This window comes from Rhinolophus sinicus, chromosome 4 (assembly GCF_057876585.1).
Source record: "Rhinolophus sinicus isolate RSI-liver-muscle chromosome 4, RSI-T2T, whole genome shotgun sequence".
Lineage (NCBI taxonomy): Eukaryota > Metazoa > Chordata > Mammalia > Chiroptera > Rhinolophidae > Rhinolophus > Rhinolophus sinicus.
In genome coordinates, this window is record NC_142504.1 from 29257565 (window position 1) to 29281243 (window position 23679).

The 23679-nt window shown below is 36.6% G+C and overlaps 1 protein-coding gene across 1 annotated transcript in view; it reads left to right on the top strand.

Moving 5' to 3' along the window:
• The window catches only part of COL28A1 (collagen type XXVIII alpha 1 chain), a 152582-nt gene that overhangs the window by 32382 nt on the left and 96521 nt on the right, over positions 1–23679 (top strand). Inside the window, exons 12-16 of the mRNA XM_019729778.3 lie at positions 9023–9091; positions 10214–10282; positions 15712–15780; positions 18428–18496; positions 22258–22326. Coding sequence (XP_019585337.3) covers positions 9023–9091; positions 10214–10282; positions 15712–15780; positions 18428–18496; positions 22258–22326 — 345 coding nt within the window. The remainder of the gene's footprint in view (positions 1–9022; positions 9092–10213; positions 10283–15711; positions 15781–18427; positions 18497–22257; positions 22327–23679) is intronic.

Below are 23679 nucleotides of genomic sequence, written 5' to 3' on the forward strand. Positions count from 1 at the left end.
TTGGTAGCTGGCAGTGTGCTAATAAACCTTCCTTTTAGCTTCTGTATGTTATGCCTTTACACACTACTAGCCTTCTGTCAGATATGAGCCATTGGCTGGAGAATTGGACAGATATGGGCCGGTCCATCACTGTTTAAAAAAAAAAAATCTAAAGCAGGAGATCCAGTGACAATGGCTCAGGAGCACCACATTCACATTTGAGAGATTAAAAAAAAAATGATCATATGTACATTCACACACATTCAGATGAGCAAAAAATAACTGTTTGTTGACTGACTGGATGAGTGACTGAATGACTGAATGAGTGGAACGTATTCACTGGGATGAGCTGTCAACAGTAACACACTGCAGACATGTCAAACATGCAGGAGTCTAAGGAGTCAGTTGGTCAATTTTGAGGTTATTGCAAACCTTTGAGACGGCTGTTTCAATAGAGAGATTGGGGAGATGACAATGGCTTGTGGGAGGAAGCAGACAGAAGGGTGCAGTAGCCAGGAATTTTGACCATTTTTCTGAGCTATTTGGATAAAAAAGAGAAATAGGACAGTGTTGACATAACCCATGAAAAGCTTCTTGTGCATTAAATAATCTAATATAGTATTTATATTTTCACTTTCTTCTCAGAATGGCATGGAGACTTGGGATCTAATTTTTTTTTTCATTTCTATCTATATACAACTTAGAGTCTCATGTTTTTTTATAATGCCAGTATTTTCACTAGAACAGAAAAATCATTAATGAAGATTTAGTAGTTGAAAAAATACATTCTTCTTTTATTCAGCATTTAAATAATGGATTTTACTCAAAGTTAGCTTAGTCACTTTAGTAGGTCAATCTACTAAACATATTTAATATTTCAATTGTGGTTTGGAAGTAGTTCCATACCACAAATATGAACAACTGTGAAGAATTTTAAACTTTCTCCTTATTTCAGTTCTCATACAACTCTAAAACCGAACAATTTCTTAATACCATGATGTTGCTTTCAACCACTAAGAAAATCCTAATTTGTAATAGGATACAATTCCTTACGACTCGATGGGAAGTAAATCAAGTGAAACATACATGGACATCAGCAATTCCTAGTGCAGAATAATTAATCAGACAGAAAACCTTTTTTAAGTTCACAGCTCTCTTAAGAGAATGACTATATTTTTGGCTTCATAAACAGTATTTTAAGTACAGAGTACTGGAACACATCAGCTTTTCCAGTTGTCCAAAAACAGTAATGGACCTTGTCGTTCTGGCAGGCTAACAGCTTCGGACAAGGTGGTGACTGCTCAGTGAGCAGTGCGACAGCAAGAATCCCTGTACAATTGTAATTATAAATATCCGTTTAATAAAGAATCAGAGACAAGCTGTCAAGCTATGTGAATGTTTTTCCTTCAGAGATGTCAAAGTCTAAATGCTACTTCTGTTCTGGGCCTAATTAAAGGGAAAGAATCATTAGTAATCCAGCGATTCTTATTGTGGAAAGGGCTCTGACCTACATGCACATCTGCCCACCAGGACTCTAAATGAGCTTATTAACTCACTTCACTTGAAACAACTGACAGTGACAACTTGAAGTGGCTTCCAGAACATATGGGATGTCAGCCAATGGCTTCAAGGTAGATGATTTTCATTCCCAAATCTCTGGCGCAAGTGGTTCTTAGCAGTTGGCATATACTGTGTGTGAGTGTGTGTACAGGTGTGTGTGCAGAGACTGCCAAAGTCAAAACTTTAATGGATCAAGAAACCCAAAATATTGCCAACATTTCCCACAAAGGTGCTGAGTCTAACCTATGTGCCCAGTCAATTTTCAACATGGAAAATTAAGCTTATTCCAAGGGTAAAGTAAAACGTAAAATATAGTGTTGATCATTTTAACCATTTGTCAGCGCACAATTCAGTTACATTGAATACACTAACAATGTTGCGTTACCATCACCACTATCTATTCCCCCCAATTTTTCATCACCCCAAGATAAACATTGTAACTTTTATACACTAACTCTCCTCATTTTCTCCTGCTCCCAGTCTCCGAGATAAGTTTATAAGAAACACATCACACTGTCACATGACCCCATCTTCTCTCATAAGTCAATGTTTTTGTTCTTAGATTTATGGAGACAGTTCACCCTGAATGTTTTCCAGCAACTTATTTTGTGCTGGAGGAGTCCAAACAGTGTCCACCAGACTGTGATTCTTAAAAGCTCTCTTGATGGGCTGTTGACCAATCCTTTCTTTTAGAGAAAATGACACACAATTCCTTAGATTTTATTATATATGATGTAGTACGACTTTCCAATTAGATCGAACCATGTGAGCTGCAATTTTTGTAGGTCAAACATGGTTAAATATTGTCAATTTCATGTGGTTTAACCTAATAGCATTAAAGAAATTGAGTTAATAGTTACTAAAATCTGGTACAATGCAATAACTTTCATTACATTCTTCAGCAACTCTTTATTATTATAGAGTTTTTTCTTCTTTGGAAAGAATAAGTAGGTGGAATATGTATATTCAAAAAATGTTGTAATTGGAGATTTAAAATAATGGTGGTTCTGAACTCAGTGTAGTTGGTTAATAACTGGTTTATATGTAGAATTACATTGTGTGATCGTAGCTCACAGTGCCAATTATAATTTACATTACCTTTACCACTAATTCAGTAGCAACTCTGATCCAAGCAAACTTTATGTTCCTGAAATGGCATGTGAGTCAGCTTGTATAAAATATATTTCCTCTGGGGTATATTTTATTTTAGAGAGTCTTGGTCTTCATATGATGAATCTTTAACTACAGGTAGATTGTAACTATCTGACTTTTGTGTTTTTCATCTTATAACAAAGATATTAATTTAGTTTGCAATCAGGTGATTTTTGAAATACTTTAAGAGTAAAAAAAAAAAATACAAGCAAAAAGAATTGAAAAGTCCCAAGAAGAAGTCTGCATGGTGATTAGAGCCCTGGCTCTAAAACCAGACTGCTGGGATTTAAACCGGTCCCTCTGTTATATTAGCTCTGTGGCTTGGGCAAGTTACTTTTCTTCCCCATGCCTCAGTTTCCTCATCCATGTAGTGGGTTAATAACAACATCTGCTTCTTAAAGTTCTTTTGAGGATTATGTGTGTTAATATGTAAAGCATTAATAAAGCATTTAGAATAGCACCTGTTACATAGTAAGTGCCGTATGTATTGGCAATAATTATTAAGCAGTTAAGGATTTCGACAACCCTCTTTTTATTAATATAGACCAAGTCTAGACTGATATGTTTTCTAAAAATAAACCTCTTATTACGTAACACTTTGTCTGAAACAAGAGAAATTAGGGATTGAAAATATAGCTTGATTTAGCAAATATCTGATAAATATTAGTATTCTCCCTTTTCCTTCTTTCCAAAAGAAAGGGGCCTTTCTTGACTTTTCTCCCAAGACTATATACAGTCATCACTTCCCTGAGTGATGTATTACTCCAGCTAGGAATGTATCTAGGCCATCCTTGAACCATTTTGCACCTACAAAATGCTTATCCATCATTTTCTTCTATGTGGAAACTATGAGAATATTTGTCACAAGACATAAAATATTAAAGTTGGTGCTCCACATATCTTGGAAATAAAAAAAAGAAGTTGCTGAAACATTCTTATAATGTTAGGAAGAGCCCAAGGTAAGATTAAATTGCTCAAATTTTATTATTCAAGAAGTGGTAAAGTTCTGTTCTCAAAAATTTCCAAGTCTTGGACAGCCATTCATTATTTAGTATCTTAGGGAAAGGAAAGATGCTGACTTGGGTTAGGGCCAGTGCCAGAAAATGGGAGTGTTGATTTTCTCCAGCTGAACTTTCTATCCAGTGTAACCTTAGGCCACCGATTAGAATTTCGTTACTCCTTTAACTGAAAGAAAAAAGAAAAAAGAAAAAAAAAGATGATTAATTGTATCCAGATAAGTTTGTAAGAGAAACTGTGTAATAAGCACTTGATATCACTGTGCAATTTACATACAGTTGCTATTGGTTGAAAAACCTAAGTAAACCAGGCTGAACTCCAGAGAAGCCTTTCCAGACTCCCTACTCCCATAGGCCAGACCAGGTTTCCTGTTTTGTTCACCTCCAGCAACTGGCACAGCACCTGCTCCCTAGTTACTCAGTAAATGGTTGAGTGAATGATATCAACTAGCTAAACACTGAGAATACAAAGCTGAGCAAAATCACATGACGTCCTCCCCATGGTCTAGGGAGAGATGTATTAACAAAACGCAAAGTTGTAATTGTAACGAATGCTCAGAAAAAGAAGAAAATGGTGCTATCGGTGCCTTTAGAATAGGGATTTCACCTGACCAGAGACGCCCTCCCTGAAACCATACTGCTTAAAACAAGATCTCAAGGATGAGTGAGGATTGACTAAGAAAATAGGGAGGTAAGAACATCCCAGATGGATAGAATAGCACGTGTAAAGATCCTGTTGCAGACGGAACATGGCAAACACAAAGAACTGAACAAAGACCAATGCTGCTAGGGTGGCATGTGAGGAGGCAACTGATGGCAGATGGGCCTGGAAAGGGGCTCATAAGCCCTGTGCAAGGGATCATAAGCCTTGTAAGAAGCTCTGTCTTTATTCTAAGAGCAGAAGGAAAGGCTTTGAAGACTTTTACTCAGATTAAAATTAAAATTTAAAAATTGCTCTGGCAGCGATGGGGGGAGTCAATTGGAGTGTGCTAGAATGGATGCATGTAGAATGGATGCACTAAGGACTTTGTTGAAGTCTGAGCAAGAGATGACCTTAGTTTGGCATAGACTGTGGAGGCAGAGCAGAGGATCAGAGAGGTGGATGAATTGAAGAACTATTTCGGAGGCATGTTGATAGGTGATGGTGATGCATTGCTTATGGTGGATAAGGGAGTGAGACATGTCAAGAATAACTCTTAGGTTCTGGCTTGACACATGGAGGAATTGTGGTGCCCTTCCCTGACACACAGAATGCTGGAAGATGATCAGGTCTGCAAGTGGAAGATGATGAGTTTGTCTTTGGAAATGATGAGCTCCTTTTAAAATTCTTTTCTTCCCAACTTCCTTTACATTATTTTTGTCAGCTGCCATTTCTTTTTCTCGGCCACTGTCTTCCCCAACTTCCCACAAGACGTCTGTGTTCTTCCACACCCCCTGCATTTGAATGTTGGTGCTCTCCATGGTTCTGACCTTGAGCCTCCAGTCTCTGTAACCACCCTTAACCTGGGCTGTCCAATATGGTTACTGAGCACTTGAACTGTGGTTCATCCAAATTAAGATGTGCTGTGTTAAATACACGTAGGATTTCAAAGCATAGCATTAAAAATAATGAGAAACAAAATCATGAATAAGATTTTCTATTGATTATGTGTTGAAATGGTAATACTTTGGATAGATTGGGCTCAGTAAAATATATTATTGTTTTCTTAATGTGGCTGCTAAATTTAAAATTGCATATCTGACTCACTGTATGTTTTCAGCGGATCGCATTGCTTCAGACAGTGACCCTATTATCACCTCATTTCCGTCTGCTTGAGCTCACAGAACTGCTTACTGTCCCCAGAACAGTTCAAATCATTTTATGCCTCATACGCATCTTTCCCCTGAACTTGTGTTCCTCATTTTTCCTACCAGATTAGATGTGATTCCTGAACTTCTTTGTGCAGAGCAAACATCTCCTTGACCATATGAAACTTTCTCAAATCTTTAAGACAGAATCAAATGTTTCTTCTTTGGAGTGTTACATGCTCTGTTAGTATCTTTATTATAGCTAATTCACAGGCTTGAATTTTATTTTATGTTCTTTTTTCTCTCCAGCCAGATTGTCAGTGTCTGAAAAGTGCAGGTGCAATCTGATTTATGTCTGTGATTATGTAAGTGGGTACATGGTATCAGGTTGGTGCTCAATGAAAGTCTGGTGAATAACAATTAAATTAAAGAGCTACCCTGTGATTGGGTATGACTTAGATGCTTCACAGACAATATCTTGAATCCTCTCAACAACCTGTGAGGTAGATAGAATGATCTTCATTTTGCGTGGGAGGATCTTGCAAAAGCTCAAACCATTAGTAACTTATAGAGCTAGGATTTAACTAGAGTGAGTGACTCCAAAGCTATGTGCTTTTTCTGTGATTTCATACATGCTAAAAAAAATGGATTAAAATGTGGAGATTATAGTCCTACATCATTAAATGAAAAAAAACACACACACCGTATTTCCTAAGATTGTTAGCAGATTAAATGAGATACTGAATATAAAGTGTCAGGGTAGTGGTTGGGAATAGTCGGTTTAATTAAACAAGGGCTTCCTTCAGTCTTGAAGCCCATAGCATAGAGGGCCTTCATTTCTGCAGAGGACCAAGGTGGTCTACATAATATAGGTGATGCCCGACACATGCTCACACACCTTCACACTCACACAGAGGTCCATGGAAACAGCCCTTCTGGAGCCATTTACCTTAATCCAGTCCTCTGCACATGCCTCTGGTGATTAAAGACAGTGAAGTAGACAAATAACAAGTAGTAACTGGGGGGCATTCAGTCTGCATGTGTGTGTATGTTTGCGTTTGTCGGTGAGGGTTGGAGCAGGAATAACAGTAGAAAAAGGAATCAAGCCTGGAGTCTTAACAGGGCTATGCTGCTTTGGCGAATTCCCAGAAAATCATTTTGAGCAGAGTGCTGAGTCTTCTGTTTCTGTTCTGTCATACCCAGTGATGGTATTTTACAATCAGGACCACTTTTTTTTTTTTTTTTTTTTTAACCACTGCAGGAATCTTGATAGGAAAGGGAAGGGGGAAGAACAAAAGAGTAAACATGAATTGTAGGCCAATACTAGTCTGTAGTTCCTATGTTGAGGTACTAGGCTCCTAAAAAATAAATTTAAGCAAGTGAAATGTGGAGATACATTGCCACAGGGCTGTGTTCAGGTAAGGGAAAATGATCCTTCTGTAATTCCCCTGAAAAAGCAATATTAAGAAATCTCTCAGTTGCTGGTGGTAATTGACCAAGGCTAAAGGGAGCTTATGGGCTCAAGAAGAAGACAGTGGCTTCTCCTGTTGATCCTCCTGGTTTATACATTTCAAGGTAACAACCAAACCAATGTCTTGTACATAATCAGAGAAAACTTTCTCACCAACCCTTTGTTTTAGATCAAACACCCAGGTTAAGTATGAAGTAAGGCAGAGATTACACCACTTAAAAGAACTCAAATTTTCCTCCAAATATATAATATGTACTATATATCTATATCTATATCTATATCTATATCTATATCTATATCTATATCTATATCTATATCTATATCTATATCTATATCTATATCTATATATAACATTTAAAAGCCTTCTGACCCATTAGAGAACCAAAGTACATATAAGAGGGACAGGGAATGAATATAAGGGAATTTAGGGCCTATTATTATTATTGCATGTTTCCTTCTCAGACTAGTCCTTTGAATTTAGGGATCAAGTCTTAAACTTCTCTGTATTTATTTCACTATCCTCCATATAGCAAGTATTTGATGTTCATTTGCTGAGTAATGGAAACAGTCACCCTTACGCAGTATAATTGACAAGATTCGAACTTGAGTGGAGAGCACAAGAAGTTGTAAGGAAAAGGTTCTTTGAAGGGAAAACTCAGACTCTTTAGGAAACTGAATATTCTCTAGCACTTACATCAAACTTTGAGGTTAAGAAAACAGCTTCAAATGTAGGGAGAACTTTTATGTCTGCTATTATATAGAGAGAAACTCCATGGCTAAGAACATGTAAAAAGTAATAGAAAAATAAGTACAACCTTGTATTTTAAAGGGAAAAAATTCAAGTTGCTTTACCTGTCAGATTGACTTATACTCAAAGGGATGAACAGAAGGTACTTTTAAATTCAATCCACATAAACGCCCAAGCTTTATAAACTCTCACACTCAACTGATTTTGAGGCCACCTCTCTGGGACTCGGGTTGCACACCTGTGAAATGCAGGAGTTTGAGTGCAATGCTTCCGTTCAGTTCTCTAATGCCTGAATTCTCTGATGGGTCTGCCACGTAACAGACAGCATTAACTGAAAATATGTCTGGCTTCTAGTGCAGATATCCTGACCAATAGTAACTTCAGTAATAAACTATTTTTGTTGAGTAAACAAAAATGTCTGAAGGTAGGTAGTCTTGGATGGGATCAGAAGCTCAGTGAGCTTGTCCAGGAACCAGGCTCTTTTAAATTTGTTCTGCATCATCCTCTTCAACTGTTGGCATTCATCTGAGGGATTGTTGCCTCATGGCTACAAGAAGGCTATCACAGCTCCAAGTAGGAAAGAGGAGGCAGATGCAAAAGTCTCTCTTTGCATCCAATGAATCCCACATCTCATTTGTCAGAACATAGCCAAAGGACCAACCTACACTAATCAGTGGCAAAGGGAGAGGAGATTCTAGACTTGAATCAGACCAATTGGCATTCATCCTATACCTCTGAGGGCAAAGAAAAGCTGCCATTGACCTGAACAAATCAGAGTTCTACAGCAGGGGAGGAAACGGGAGAGGATAGTCATTGGGTAGGAAACAAAATCTGTTTGCTAAAAGCACTTAATAAAAGATTTATTGAATGAATAAGTGGGGGCTGCCTTATGACTTTCATAATCTTAAAAATTTTCCCTCTGCAGGCCCTTAACTAATATATATATATATATATATATATATATATATATATATATATATTTAAAATAGTATTTTATAACTCAGTTGATATAAAGACAACTATGATCCAGACTGGAGTCATTGCTATGCATTCATTATTATTGTTTATTTTTTAGTTCTGAAAGTTAAAATTGAAACATTTGCATTAGCCCTAAATACTGTTGCTACGATGCCCAGTGGATAATTCCGCCCTGAGTCTATGTTGTGTTTCCGTTGGGTGTGTCAACACTTGAGGGCAGTGACTATGTACTAGGTTTCATTGTTGCCCTCACAGCCCCAACTGTGTACCTAATTGCTGCTCAATAAGTATTACTGAGTTGATCTAACATGTCACTGCTTCTTCCTCTAGGGTGAGCCAGGTCCTCCTGGTCCTTATGGCCCTCCGGGCGTCCCTGGTATTGGACAGCAGGGTATTAAGGTAAAGATACTTGTCTCTTTGCCCACTGATGAGTATTGAACTTATTGTAAGGGCTGGGGGGAGCTGTGATTTGAACTCCGTTCAGCTGTACCCTCCTAGTCACAAGGGGGCTGCCTGCAGAAGTTACTTATATTCTGGATGCTTGAAGTGCCCCAGCCAGGGGCAGTTACCACAAGAATAATCAATCCACTCTTTTATTTGGTTGGAATGAAAAATTTGCTTGTCTCCAAATACCCTCCCTCTTGCCAATGTACATGTGGTTCTGTTGAGTTTTCAAGGACTTTAAATGTTAACATGCAAAATGTTGTTGGGACATAAAACACGTTAACACATCAGCTATCACCGGTTCCCGTTAATTAAGCCTGCAGAGGCAGAAACCAGAAGAACCATGACACTGAAAAGTAAATGTTGACAGAAAGTTGGTAAGGAAGGCTAGAAAGGACGGGAACACCCAACAGTCTTGGGTGCTGTGCTTCCCGCAGGATGTGAGAGAGCAGAAGTGCTTCTTTGAAATGACTTTCCTATGTCGTTGGGACAATGAGGCTTTGATACCGGACTGAAACAGAGAGCAGTACAAACCAGTGCACTTCAAATGTAAGCAAGTGTCACCATGGACGGCATTTAGACAATAAGCACATTGAAACTTCCGGGGAAGGGGAATTTTGTATTGGTAGTTATTAGAGAAAGTTCTGAAGGAGATCAAGTATGAAACAGAACTGAAAGGAGAGGTGAAATGGAGCTGAGTGGGCCTGAGAAAAGGGTGACATTCCAGGATGCTGGTGGAAGGGCAGGGAGCAGCACGAGCAGTGTCAGCGTGGGCATCTCAGGAACCAGAATGAATCACACTCAGTCCATCCTGCCAATTATTACAAAAGGGTCTTTGAAAGCTGAAAGTGCCACATTGCCTTGAGACAACAGGGGTGAGGAACACTTTACGGTGATTTGTTCACTTAAGTGCAAGCCATTTCTACTCCTCCAGAATTTTTTATTATTTTTAGTTTTGAATGTATAAAGGTTGGCTGTCTTGCTATTTATCTTTGTTGAAACCTCCAGAATATTTTGTGGTATGTTTCTTTTTCGTTTGAAAGCTCAACCTTTCATTCGATTATTTCTTTCTCTTAGGGGGAAAGAGGCCAGGAAGGAAGAATTGGGGCTCCGGGCCCAATTGGCATTGGGGAGCCAGGCCAGCCAGTAAGTAGCAAGAAATTCCAGATGGAATAAAAAGAACAAATATAGTTCGTATGTGTTCATTTTTGTTAGAATAAATGGTTAAATTAATCCATCTTCTATCTTTTTGGACAACAAAAGATAATAAATATACAAGGACCAGAACCAAGTGTAATTTTTCGTAATACTTGAAATAAGGACACACACACACACACACACACACACACACACACACGATACGTACAACTGGCTCTCTCTTACCGTAACTTCTTACAATATTAATCAGCTTGTCTAAGAAGAAAAGAATTCTCGTGTGTCAAAGTTTCCTAGGAGATTGGAGACCTGGATTCAGGCCTAATGTCTGTATTTTGTAATTTACTTTCCTATAACCATGAGAAATTCACTGACTTTGCTCATTACCTAATCCATGAATATCCTCTAAAGCTAGTGTCGATGATAGTAGATAATAATACCTGTGTTATTTGCAGTTTCTACCTTACGTAGCTTTGAAATTTCCTATTGGAGAATATAAATAAATAAAAAATCTGTCAAAAGAGATATGGGGAGGAAATGAGTAAAACATGACTCTTGTAGTATAAGAAGCCTCTTAACTTTTCCAGTAATCATTCTCCTAGGAAAGAATAGTAGCTGACTCTCTGGGGTATAAATAAAAATATAGGTGGTCTCCCAATTTGATTTTGCATTTACATAGTTCCTCATATTTAAATAATAACAGAAACACGTGCATCCTTGCTGTGCTCTGTGAGTGAAATGGGAGCACGTTGTTTGAGGATGAGGCTTTTCACTAATGTCTGGATACACTCATTCAAAAGAAAGCACCACATGGAGAAAAGATGCACTAGACTAATTTTCTAGAGATCGGTGATCGAGCCCCAGTTTCCACTATTATAGATAGTGCCGTTAAAGGTAAACCACTGAGAGAGAAGAAAACATGCTCCCTTGCAGACACTGGAAAGGCTGGAAACCTAGAAAATGGAAGGGACATCAGCTAGAAAGACATAGGCCCAGATAGATGACCATGTACAGGGAGTAGAGCAGAGAATTTGGGAAGTTTTTAACAAGAATAAACAAGAATCTTTTCACAATGCTCTGAATAAGTGGGAATACAGGTGAGATAAATAGATTAGATAGATAGATAGATAGATAGATAGATAGATAGATAGATAGATAGATAGCTAAAAAAACACAGAGAAGGATTTAATAAACTTCCCCCAGGAAGACAAATCTTAACATTTTTCTACACTTGCTTTAGATGTTCTTGAAAAGACATGAAACATTATGGATACAATAAAGTACACATAATCTCTTCCAGAAAACAGAAGAGGAGAAAGCACTTCCCACCTTATTTTATGAGGCTAGTTTTTCCCTGATACCAAAAACAAGACAGTGACCATACCTAAGAAGAAAACTATAGAACAATATCCCTCATGAATATAGACACAAAAATTCTTAACACAATATTGGCAAACAGAATTTAGCAATACATAAAAAGAATTATGTAGCATGACCAAACGGAATTCATTCCATGGATGCAAGTTTAATTTAATAATCAAAAATCAGTCAATGTAATGCATCATATTAATAGCTTAAAAGAGAAAGATCACGTGATCATCTAAAAAGAATCAGAAAAGCATTCAACAAAATTCAAAACCCTCATAAGCCCTGATTTAAAAAAAAAAACTCTCAGGAATAAAGGGGAACTTCTTCAACTTTCACGAAAAAACAAACAAAAAACCAAACCGACAGCTAACATTATATTTAATGATGAAAGATTGGATACTTCCCTCTAAGATGAAAAACAAGATTCTGCTCTCATCAATTTTGTTTAATGTAGTATTAGAAGTCCTAGCCAGCACAGTAAGGCAAGAAAAGGAAATAAAAGACAAGAGATCAAAAGTAAGAAATAACGCTGTCCCTATTTGCAGATGGCATAACAGGCTTCATAGAAAACCCCAAGAAATCTATAAAAAGCCTCCTAGAACTAACAACTGACTTCTATAAGGTCATAGGAAACAAGCTCAACATGCAAAATCAATTTTATTTCTACATTCTAGTAACAAATACAGAAACTATCATCTTTAATTCTATGATTGCTACTAGTATTGTGCTGGTCTGATAGATGACTGATTCATGAAAAGTAAATTGGTTCAGACTCTCAGGGTAATCTTTTTGTTTTTTGTGCAAGGTTATTCAGACAGCTACCGTGTTTCCCCGAAAATAAGACCTAACTGGACAATCAGCTCTAATGTACCTTTTGAAGCAAAAATTAATGTAAGACCTGGTCTTATTTTACTATAATATAAGACTGGGTCTTTACTATAGTATAATATAATATAATATAATATAATATAATATAATATAATATAATATAATATAATATAATATAATATAATATAATATAATATAATATAATGTAATGTAATATAATAGTATAATATAATAATACAATACAATATAATATAATACCTGGTCTTACATTAATTTTTGCTCCAAAAGACACATTAGAGCTAGTTCTTATTTTCGGGGAAACAGGGTATCAGTCAAAAATACTCCCTAAAGTAGAACTGTAATTACTTTGAGGTTAAAAATAAAGTACATGGCACTGTTTGAATATTATGGACAATTTTTACTATTATTTAGTATTTTTATCTCTAATGCTTGCAATGTACATTAAAACCACTTTACTGATTACCCACACTATTTAGATTATTAAGGAAAGTAAGATAATGGATAACCATATTTTATCTTGTTAATGTCTCAAATAAAGTATTTCACTATGTTAACTGATCATTAGATTCCTTCATTATATCTTTTTTTATTAGAGGTGTTCATTAGACACCAAATGAGTATGTCATAATTGTAATTGGTTCTCATGGCCTTTGAAAAGGACACTGAGATTTTTACAGAAGCATTTTTCTCTTTAAAAAAATGATCCACTGGTAAAATGATCCTCAGTGTCTTAATAAATTAACAATATAGTTCATCTAACCCACGTAACTGCTCTTTCTCTTCTCTGGTTAATAATCATCTTCTATCCTGATGGCCCAGCCAGAAAACTTGAGAATATACTGATGGTGTGGAATATTACTCTGACAGTTGACAGTAACTAAACCTTTTTTCTCTATTTTATTAAATGCCCCTAAGTGACTGCTCATGAGCATTAACTGTTCTCAGCTTCTTGGAACGCATGGTGCCTGAAAGCCTAGATTATTTTCACTTTCACCTGAGCTGATGTATTCTAGAAATGCAGAGGCAGAAGGAAGTTTCAGTGCTTATGCTGTGTGGCATGCCTCTCTTCACATTGCTTCATATACACCACTCACTCTGAGACTACATTCTTTTAACAACTTCCATAAAAGGATATTCTTAGCAACTGCAGGACTCAAGTCGAATAATTTTGATAGGGATAGCAGATATTTATTGAGTGCTTACTATGTAAGAGCTTTGGATCTATCTGACTTAATCCTTACATTGGTACTTGAGGGTGAGGTAGGTATTATTGTCACCACCCTTCTGATGAGGATGCTGAGCTTTAGAGAGATGACATTATTTGTTTAAGGTCACACTGGTAATACTATGTAGCAGAGCTGGGACTTGAACTTCAGTCTAAATGGCACCTAAATCTGCTTTTAATTGTCATGCAAGAGTATGAACTCCACGAGACAGGAAGCAGGTCTGTCTGCTCTTCTTAGAACCTAGCACAGAGCCTTACATCTATTAGGCATTTGGTAAATATTTGTTGAATGAATGAAAGAAAAATTAAATATGCTGGAAAATGGACTTCTTTGCATTTAAGGTAAATTGTGTTCTATTTATTTGTCATATCATTGGAGAAGAAGATAATTTGTCAATATTTTATTTTGTTAGAGTGTGTGATGTTAGCTAGGTACCATGTGCATAGTTTGCAACCTAGTTTTCTTGTTCATGTTTATTTTTCCCTTGGTTAATTGCTCTAACATTAGCGTAAGCTGTCATGGATATTAATATTGATTAAGGTCTTGGATTATTAAAAACTAGGTTTCCCATAAACATAGCAAATTAAATTGAAGTAAATGTCAGCTTTTTCTTTTAATTAAAATCTTTACTAAATTGGCTATGCATAAATACTAAAGAAAATTGCTTTTTAAAATATATAATATTAGGGAGAAGCCAAAAAAATTAAACACTGAGATACAGTTCTTATAAGGTTTCTTGTCAGCTTTTTTCCTACAAATCTATAACTGTGTCAGTCACTGATTAGCATAGTGCTCCATCCTAGCTCTGCTACCAGGCTTGAGTAGAAAGCATGTCTGCAATTACCCTGAATTACTGCATATAGTGCCCCACCTTCACTCAGCGTGTCTGCAGTGTGCTGGCTTTGGAGCTTCTGGGCAACTTGGTAGATCCTGTTCTGTTACAGGTTTACTTACCTGGCAAGTGAGCCCTAACAGATCTTTTTAGGTCCTTTTGAGAAAAAGCTCCAGTCTGTGCTTCTAAGAGTCTTGTTGTCCATTCCTTTCCCACTTTTTGGCCTTCTGGGCAAGAAGCACATGAAGGACAATTTGTGGCCTTTTAAAATTCCAGGTGTTTATGTGAAAACATTGCTGCTGTCTTTTACTTTTCATTGCCTGCCACTCCATTTCAAAGCCTGACACGGTGTGGTTTTTCTTTCTTTATGTGAGAAGCTCTCACCTTTCCTAGCGCCTGTCTGAGCAATAGTTACATGGACTTCTTACTTTTAATCACTGAGAGGGAAGATCGTGCTTCTCATCGATGATTCGATCAAGATTTCTAGTTATGCTTAAACTTCCAGTGAATTCAACTAGTTCTTTTTTTAAATTGCATGCCCAGTTTTCATTTTTTGAATTTATTTTTTATCATCTTTCAAGTAAAGATGACATGCAATATTACATTTAAACTAGCTCTTGAAAGATTTCAAGTTTCAATCCAATTTTATCAGGAGAGAAATTAAAACACGTGTAAATAGAATTTAATGTTTTAAAATCACTGTCCAGTGATTTCTTCACAGGGCTCCCCTCCTAATTAAATCATTGAATCACTCTGTATCCTTCTCCAGGCCACACAGTCCTAGAGTTTAAGTCTTTCTTCATAGGTTTTATTTCCTAATCCTAATTTAGAGGCATCGCTTCATTTCCATGTTTCTCTAGTTTGAGGACGCCAGAATATAACATCCTATGCCAATCAAGTGGAGTGAGTATTTACTACAATGGGAATAGCATTCTTCACAGCTCGGTGATCCTCCTGAGCAGTAGGCAGCTTACTAGAAGGATTCTCACAAATAAATTAAATAGGACTGTATCACAGCCAGGCTTACGTGAACTGAAATATAACTGTTTCCTTTCTTCTCCTCCCCTCTCCAACCTTCCCTCTACCCTCCTCCCATTCTGCTTTCTCTCTCTGTTCTGCTCCTCATTTCCTCCAACCCTAACCAGGGTCTCCGTGGTCCTGAAGGAACGCCAGGCGAGAGGGGCTTACCCGGAGAAGGATTTCCAGGGCCAAAGGTAACAATACATTCTGTACTAGGAAAAAGGGCTTTGTCTCGCAGGGTCATGAATTACAGATTTTAAACAATGTGTCCTAGCCAATTATCAAAAGTCAAGTATTTTCCTACCTTCACCCTATTGAATGGAGGGATATGTAAATTTCCCCTTAACATGGAACTATAGTGAAATTTGCAATTATAAATAAGTCTTCTTGAAATACTTCTACTTTATATAATTAATGCATATGAAGTTAGAAAAATCTCTTAAATTAGTCTGTAGTCATTAAAGCCATAGTGATAGAGAGCATTTTTATGCCTAGAAGTTAAGTCACTAGTATTGAGCGTAGCTATGACAAAGCGTAACTCAGATGTGTTTTGTGAAACATTGATAAGAAACAGTCTAAGACACCGATTTGCAAGAGTATTGCCATTAGTATGATACAAAAGGAAATACGGATGGGAGGAAGGAACTGGAATTACCTTATTACCATAAGGAGTGAAATGTTATGAAAGGCCTACAGTTTACCTGGCAATTGAGAATTTCAAGGTTTCTTACTGCTTCCCACATATAATTCTTGGAGCTCGAGTTCCTCTAGACCAGGGATTGGCAAACTTCCTGTAAATGGCCAGACAGTAAATATTTCAGGCTTTGTGAACCATATGGCATCTGTTGCAACTACTTAACTCTGCTGTTGTAACATGAAAGCATCCATAAACAATGAGGGTGGCTGTGTTCCAATGAAGCTGTATTTACCAAAAAACAGGCAGTGGCCTTGATTTGGCCAGTGGGATGTAGTTTGCTGACTCCTAGTCTAGGCTATTTACCCACAATCTATGGCACATTTGCAAAGCCCACACAGGAAATGGTTTTCCAGGATACTTTGGACAGCATCAACAAAATTTCAAAGTAAGGATACATCTTGGAGTCCTTTGTCCTTCTTTTCTGAAGTTTTTCCCCCAGACACACATACATACACATACGCACTGCCCAGAGAAGTGTATGCTCTTTTCTAAGTGTCTAAGAACTTCCACTTCAGTCATTCAGTCAGGTCACTAGGGTCTGACCTTTTCAGTACGGCCTCATGCTCTAAAATTGCCTCTCATTCTCAGCCTCTTCCATCATGATCAATATTCAATGACCTATGAGAAACCTGAATCTCAACTAAAGGGAAACTAATTAGCTCAAACCAATCATTCATACTAAGTTGTGAGTGAATGCTGGGCTGAATTTTAAGAGAAGCCATTTTTAACTAACAAATTTTAATTTGACATAATAAATGAGAATAATATGTTGAATAAAGGGGACATTACTAATGCCTTGACTTACCAAAGTGTCACTGTCAGAAGACAGAGGCCAGCAATTTGGTACCACATTCCAAAAAATTTTATAGTACATAGTTTCCTGAATTTTTTTGGCAGGAAGCATATAGTAAATTCCTATTTATTTGTAGTCCAAACAACCTGGAACATTCAAATAGCCAGAATAATTTCTCTATATAATCCGTGTTTTTTGTTTGTTTGTTTGTTTGTTTGTTTTAAGGTAAATAAGTAACTGAGAAAAGAATAAGTGAAACACTATGAAGCATATTGCAGGGCATGTCTTAGTGATACACTCAACTGTATGATAACGATACATTCTTATTCATGATAAACCAAGGCACTGCTTTGCCCTCTATAGCATCAAGGAAAGACACAGTGTAGCCAGTGTTGTTTCAGGGTTGCTGTATACCATTACACACTGTAGGAATGATCAGAAGAAGCCATTAGTCAGAACACTCCCCAACCAGTGGGACCAATGGGAGTTTTCTATATGTGCTACTTGGGGCTATTTTGCAATGATGTCGGGCTTAAGTGAATATGCCATGAACACAGAGAGGCACAAAGATATATTTTCCTGTTTCCTAGATATATTATAAATGTCCTTTGATTTTATTCTTGATTTAAATAAATTCATGAAAGGAAGGCTATCTCTGATTGCTTATAGGCTTATTTTTCATACAAAAGCACAAAGTGGTACAACTTCATTGATACTACATTATGACCAGAGATATTCACACGAGTCATGTGACTATATCCAAGAAGATTTTACATTAATTCTTTTAAAACTAAATTTTCAATGAATGTTTATACATTCTAATATAAAACATTTAATAACTAGTTCAATCCTAGCAAATATTCGTTCATACACTAGTATAAGAGACAAATTTTCCCTGTGTGATGGATCCAGTTGCAGCAATGTTGAGGAAATGGAGGACTGATTCAGTTAGTTGTGCTATGTGATTGATTAGCCCCCCAATCCCCCCAACCCCCATTTTCAGATATTTCTGATTATATTGAGAATGGAGATCTTTTCCAACTTTAGTGATGCTGCATATGTATTCTGCGTGGACAGAGTTCTTCCTATTTGGTTGGTGCAAAGGTAATTGAGGTTTAAAAGCTTAAAAATAATTGCAAAAACCACAATTACTTTAGCACCAACTTAATGTTTAAGAATTTTAAGACTAATTTCTTTCTTTTTTTTTTGGGGGGGGGGCAAGTTACAAATCTTGGAGTCAGTTAGAATTACCCGTTTGCATTGAACAGTGAATTTGGTTGCTTTGAATGCTTCGAATGTTTTAAAATCCTGATTTTTATAGTGCACTGATATCTCTCTGATATACTTCCAGGGTGAAAAAGGGTCGGAAGGACCAATTGGCCCACAAGGATTACAAGGCCTGTCAATCAAAGGGGACAAGGTACCTCATATAGGAAAAATATAGGTATTATTATGTATAGATATATATATATAGAGAGAGAGAGAGATAAGTAGGTATCTATTATGTATAGATCTTTTTTGCACATATTAGAAGAGATGCCAATAAAATTATTTAAAACTTTTTTTTCTTTTTATGTGTACATTTATGAACTGTATACAACCTGACAACTATATCCCACAGGTTAATTATAATTCAATTATATGCAAGGTATATTATTATGTAGGATGAATTATGATCTGGAAAATCCCATTATGTGTATTTACAATAATGTCTCATTTATTTGGGTTCTGACTTCCAATAATGAAGTAGCTTTGAAGCTAAACATAAGCAAAAGAGACCTCTTCTTAGTAAAGAAAATAGCTGTTGAAAATATATAGAAACGTGTATCTAGCCTTAGGCTCTCACTCAAAAATATTACCTTAAAATGGGACTAAAGTAAGAAAACTCATTTCAGGAAACTAGCACTGATGCCCTCCAGTATGGACCAACAGGAATCCACCCATAGTTGAACAAATTGAGGGTTATTGACTCATTGTAGCAAGGGAAACCACATCCCACGCAGAACTACTCACAACTCAGCAAGAAGATGAAAGATTTTCTGTAGGATTTGGGCTTGTATTAGGTTGGTGCAAAAATAATTGAGGTTTAAAATGTTAAAAATAATTGTAAAAACCGCAATTACTTTTGCACCAACCTAATATTAGGTGATTTTAGGGAGTGTCTAAGAAAGTACAAATTGGCTCTGGATTGGATGCTATCAGGAAGTGGGGGTAATTTTAAGATTGGCTATTTTAATGAATCTTATCTAGGAGGTGGGGAAAAGGAGCTGGGCTTAGTTGTAATTGCATAAAGAAGTAGCACTTACTAATTTTAGCCAGTATACGGGATGTATGATCAGTTGGGGGCGTGGAGGAGGTTGAACACTGTGTTTGGGTTTTGTCTGTGCTCAGACTTGACCGTGTGAGGCCTTGCTTTTGTCTTGGTTCACCGTACAGAATGGCCATGTCCAACACTGGTGTTCTGTAAAATTGTTTATGTTCAATGCCACAGCCTACCTGCCACTGCTTTCTTCTTTCTCACTAGTTACTTGCTTTCTTTAAAATAACTGCAGATTATACCTGTATTAGAAGTGAGGGTGAGGCTGGTGATAGAAGCTATTGGAGGCTGATAAGGCCCTAAAGATCAGTGGGAAGGGAAAGCTGCCCAAGAGGGAGGGGATATAAGAAATGTGCAAAAAAAAGAGACTTTGTATCAAGTTGGAGTCATTTACATGTTAACATCTAAGCATATCATTATATTTATGTATATTAGAATAATAATTGATATTCCTGATTAGCTTAGGTGTTGTGTTTCAATCTTGAATGACTTATTCTTTTATTTACTGATAGCTGTCTCTTTTGGGAATCTGTATTTAAACAGCAGAGATAGTGGTAAATAGTGATTTATACACATTTTACACGTAATACAATTCTTGGTTCAAATAGCTCAGCTATGGTTGTAACTCCAGCTCCAAAATACTCTAAAAATATGTAATATACTGAAGAGTGAAAAATGAGTACAACAGAACCACTGTTTTATGAGTTCAGTAAATTAACTATTTTAGGTATTATTGACATGACACCGGGAGCTCATGTTAACAAAACACATTGAAATATCAGGACATTATCACATAGTAATTGCAAATCTTTCATCTGCTATTCACTTACCAAATCAATACCGTCTTCCTTTTTCCTTCATCCTTTCTTACTTTTCTATTCTTTTATATATTATATAATATTAGATTCAGAGACTTTGGTTTCTGTATTTAAATTGATAAAACAAAACCTTTATGACAAGGGCTCTCAAACATACGAGGTTGAGGTTGGACAATTAAGTTCATGAATGCATCCTAGAAAAAGTGCTACATGCCTCATTGCTGAATATCACTACAGTCACCTTCAAAGTACTACCCTTGGGAAGCTATGCACCGACGTCAGTTCCTAGTCCACCCTTCAAAGCAATATTGGAACTCTTTTTCTGGAATGGCCATAAGGGCTGTTGTCGTATTATACTTGAAGTCCTGCATGTCATCAAAATGTCTTCCTTTCAATATTTCCTTTATATTCGAGTAAAGAAAGAAGTCATTGGGGGCCAGTTCAGCTGAGTAGGGAGGGTGTTCCAATACAGTTATTTATTTACTGGCGGAAAACTCCCTCACAGAAAGTGCTGTGTGAGCTGGTGCATTGTCGTGATGCAAGAGCCATTAATTGTTGGCAAAAATTTCAGGTCGTTTAACTTTTTCACACAGCCTTTTCAGCACTTCCAAATAGTAAACTTGGTTAACTTTTGTCCAGTTGGTAGAAATTCATAATGAATAATCCCTCTGATATCAAAAAAGATTAGCAACAACATTGCAACAAGTTTGAGAGCTTAATTGTCAGACCTCGTATATAACTGGTACAAAACAAGGAAGTAATTTTGATGTAGATATTTAAATGTCAGTAACAATGCATAAAAGAGGATCTTGCTTGTGTGTTTATTGACTATTTGCAGAATAGTGAGTGATTATGATTTGGGTTCTGGACTCAGAGATAATGGGCTTGAATTTTGCCTCCGCCATCTAAGAGTTGTGTGACTGGGGCGTTATTTAACCTCATCTAGAAAATGGGGGTGACTACTTTCAGGGGGTTGTTGTGAGGATTAAATGAGTTAAAATATAAAAAGCATGTAGCACAGTGACCGCGACATGATAAGCAATCAAGTTCTGAATCACGCCACATGACAAACAATCAAGTTCTGAATCAGAATAATCTAGCTCTGAATTAGAACTTGACTCCGTTACATTTTCCTTCCATGATGTTTATTTAGACTGAAAATTGATACAAAGTGAAACCCTAAGAAGCATATTCTAGGGCATGTCTTAGTGACAGGTTCAACATACTTTTTAGTATTATATAAAGTATGATCTGATGATACACTTTGGTTCATAAATACATATTTATTTAACCCAGGCATTGGCAAACTATGGGATTGGCTGACTGTTTCTGTAAATAAAATGTTGTTAGAACACATGTACACCTGTAAATTTAAGTATTGTCTATGGCTGCTTTCACACTACCAAAGTAGCACTAATTAGTTATGAAAGAGACCTTATTATGCCCTCGAGCATAAAAGATTTCTTGAAAGACACAAAGATGGATGAAGGATATTGTTCTCCATACTAATAGCATTCACTTTGATTCCTGCATTTATTTCATGGAAAGGAAAGGTAACGTTCTTTCATTTTGTTGCATTTACCTTAGATAATTTCTTAATTTTCAAAATATTTTTAATAAGATTTGGAGGGGAAAGGTACTTAAAAAATTTAAGGAAGTTTTCTTCCATTTCTTTCTCATATCCAGGTTTTCTTGTACCCTGTGAATTTTACGCTTTTAAATATATCTGTTATGATCCTATCAGGAAGTGTTTGTGTCATAATAGTAACCATTCAGGAGTTTTTTGGTTCTTGTGAGAAAATGGTGGATAAATATAAGATGATACAAATTCTTACTAATTTAAATTAAATAGTAAAAACATCATTCACTATTTTGGCAAATTTGAACTACATATTGTTTAAAAAGGAATTGAGTTTGCTAACTTTCCATGTTGAACCTTTTTATGATATAAAGATAGATTTTAATCCAGTATAGTTTCTGATTAGCAAAGTATGAAAGAATGAGGTTTTGTTTTATTGTTATATTTCTGGCTTATTTTCTCTACAGGGGGATTTGGGACCTGTGGGACCCCAAGGACCAATGGGCATCCCTGGAGTTGGGAGTCAAGGGGAACAGGTAATCAATGCTTCCTCCCTTACTCTTTGGTAAAGAATATCTGGCCCAACCCTGGTGGCCATTGAAGGCCAGTTCTGCAAACACCTATGAGTGTATTTGATAGTCAAATTGCCGTGGAATTCACATCCAAAGTGAATGTAGGGAAGGATAAGATGGTCTCATAAGATCTTATTTTTAGAACTTCCAAGACTTAAAAAATAAATTATGTGTTTCTTGGTAACTTTAACATTAAAGCCTAATTAATACGACAAGAGTTAAAGGGTGATATTTTATATTTTTAGTATCCCTCGGGAGCAATAATTTATTGACCTGTTGGTGTGTCTGTGTGTGTGTGTTTCCCTCTTGCATTTTTGTGAAAGATTAAATCCCACTCTCTCCCAATGCCAGTGGAGTAGTACTTTCTACCCCCTAGCTATGTACCAATCTAAATAGTATTAAACTTAAAACAAAGTCCCAAATCAGAGGTAACTACTTAATTTAAGGGGCATTGTTCCTGAATAGATGCAAGCCACAAATAGAGTTTATAAATAACATTTGGCCCCTCTTAATCAGAAGAAAGAAAAAATCTCTGAGCTTGTCTAGACACTCATGGTTGAAACTGCTTCCAAAATTTTCTGACCAGAACTACTAGGAAAAACAGGGCAATCTTGTTAGATCTCAGTAATATGAAGATAATATAACAGTACTATCTACAGTTGTTGACCATATGCTTTTACCTACATAATCTCTTTTAATCAAGTGACCAACAAGTCTAATTTTATATTGACCATTCTCCTGTGTAGAAAACGGCAAATCAGCTTGATTAAAATTTATGATTAAAGTTTGAATTATTCTAGATAATGAGTTGCCTAGATAATGAACAGCACTTCCTTTATCTGGGATAGTGGGAGACAATGAAATAATTCCAAATCTTGTTGTTGACATTAACTCTGAGCTTATTTCTAACCATCTTCCAATTAATCAGTATAGTATTTTTATTGTTGTTAATCCAAGCCACAGCAAACTTGGAGTTACTCCTCTTTCCATTTCCTTTTTCTTGGTAGATGTCCTAGTGTAACAGATTAGGAAGATTTAGGTGCAAGAGAAGTCAAGATAAATTTGTAAATAAATATTTCGATAATACTTAAGAGCTGGTTATTTTGACTTCACAGGGCTCATGGTCTGACTGTGGGACCAGGCATGCTCAAGCTTTGTGGTTTCTTTGCTGATTCCAGCAGGGTTTACATTCTGCTCCTGGCAGTGGCTGGACAGGACTGTCACATCATGGGTCTTGTGTGTTGCTGGTACTGAGTCACCACTGGAAGGCTGACAATGAAGTTCAAAGAAAGCCAGTCTCTCCAGATGGCCTGGGAA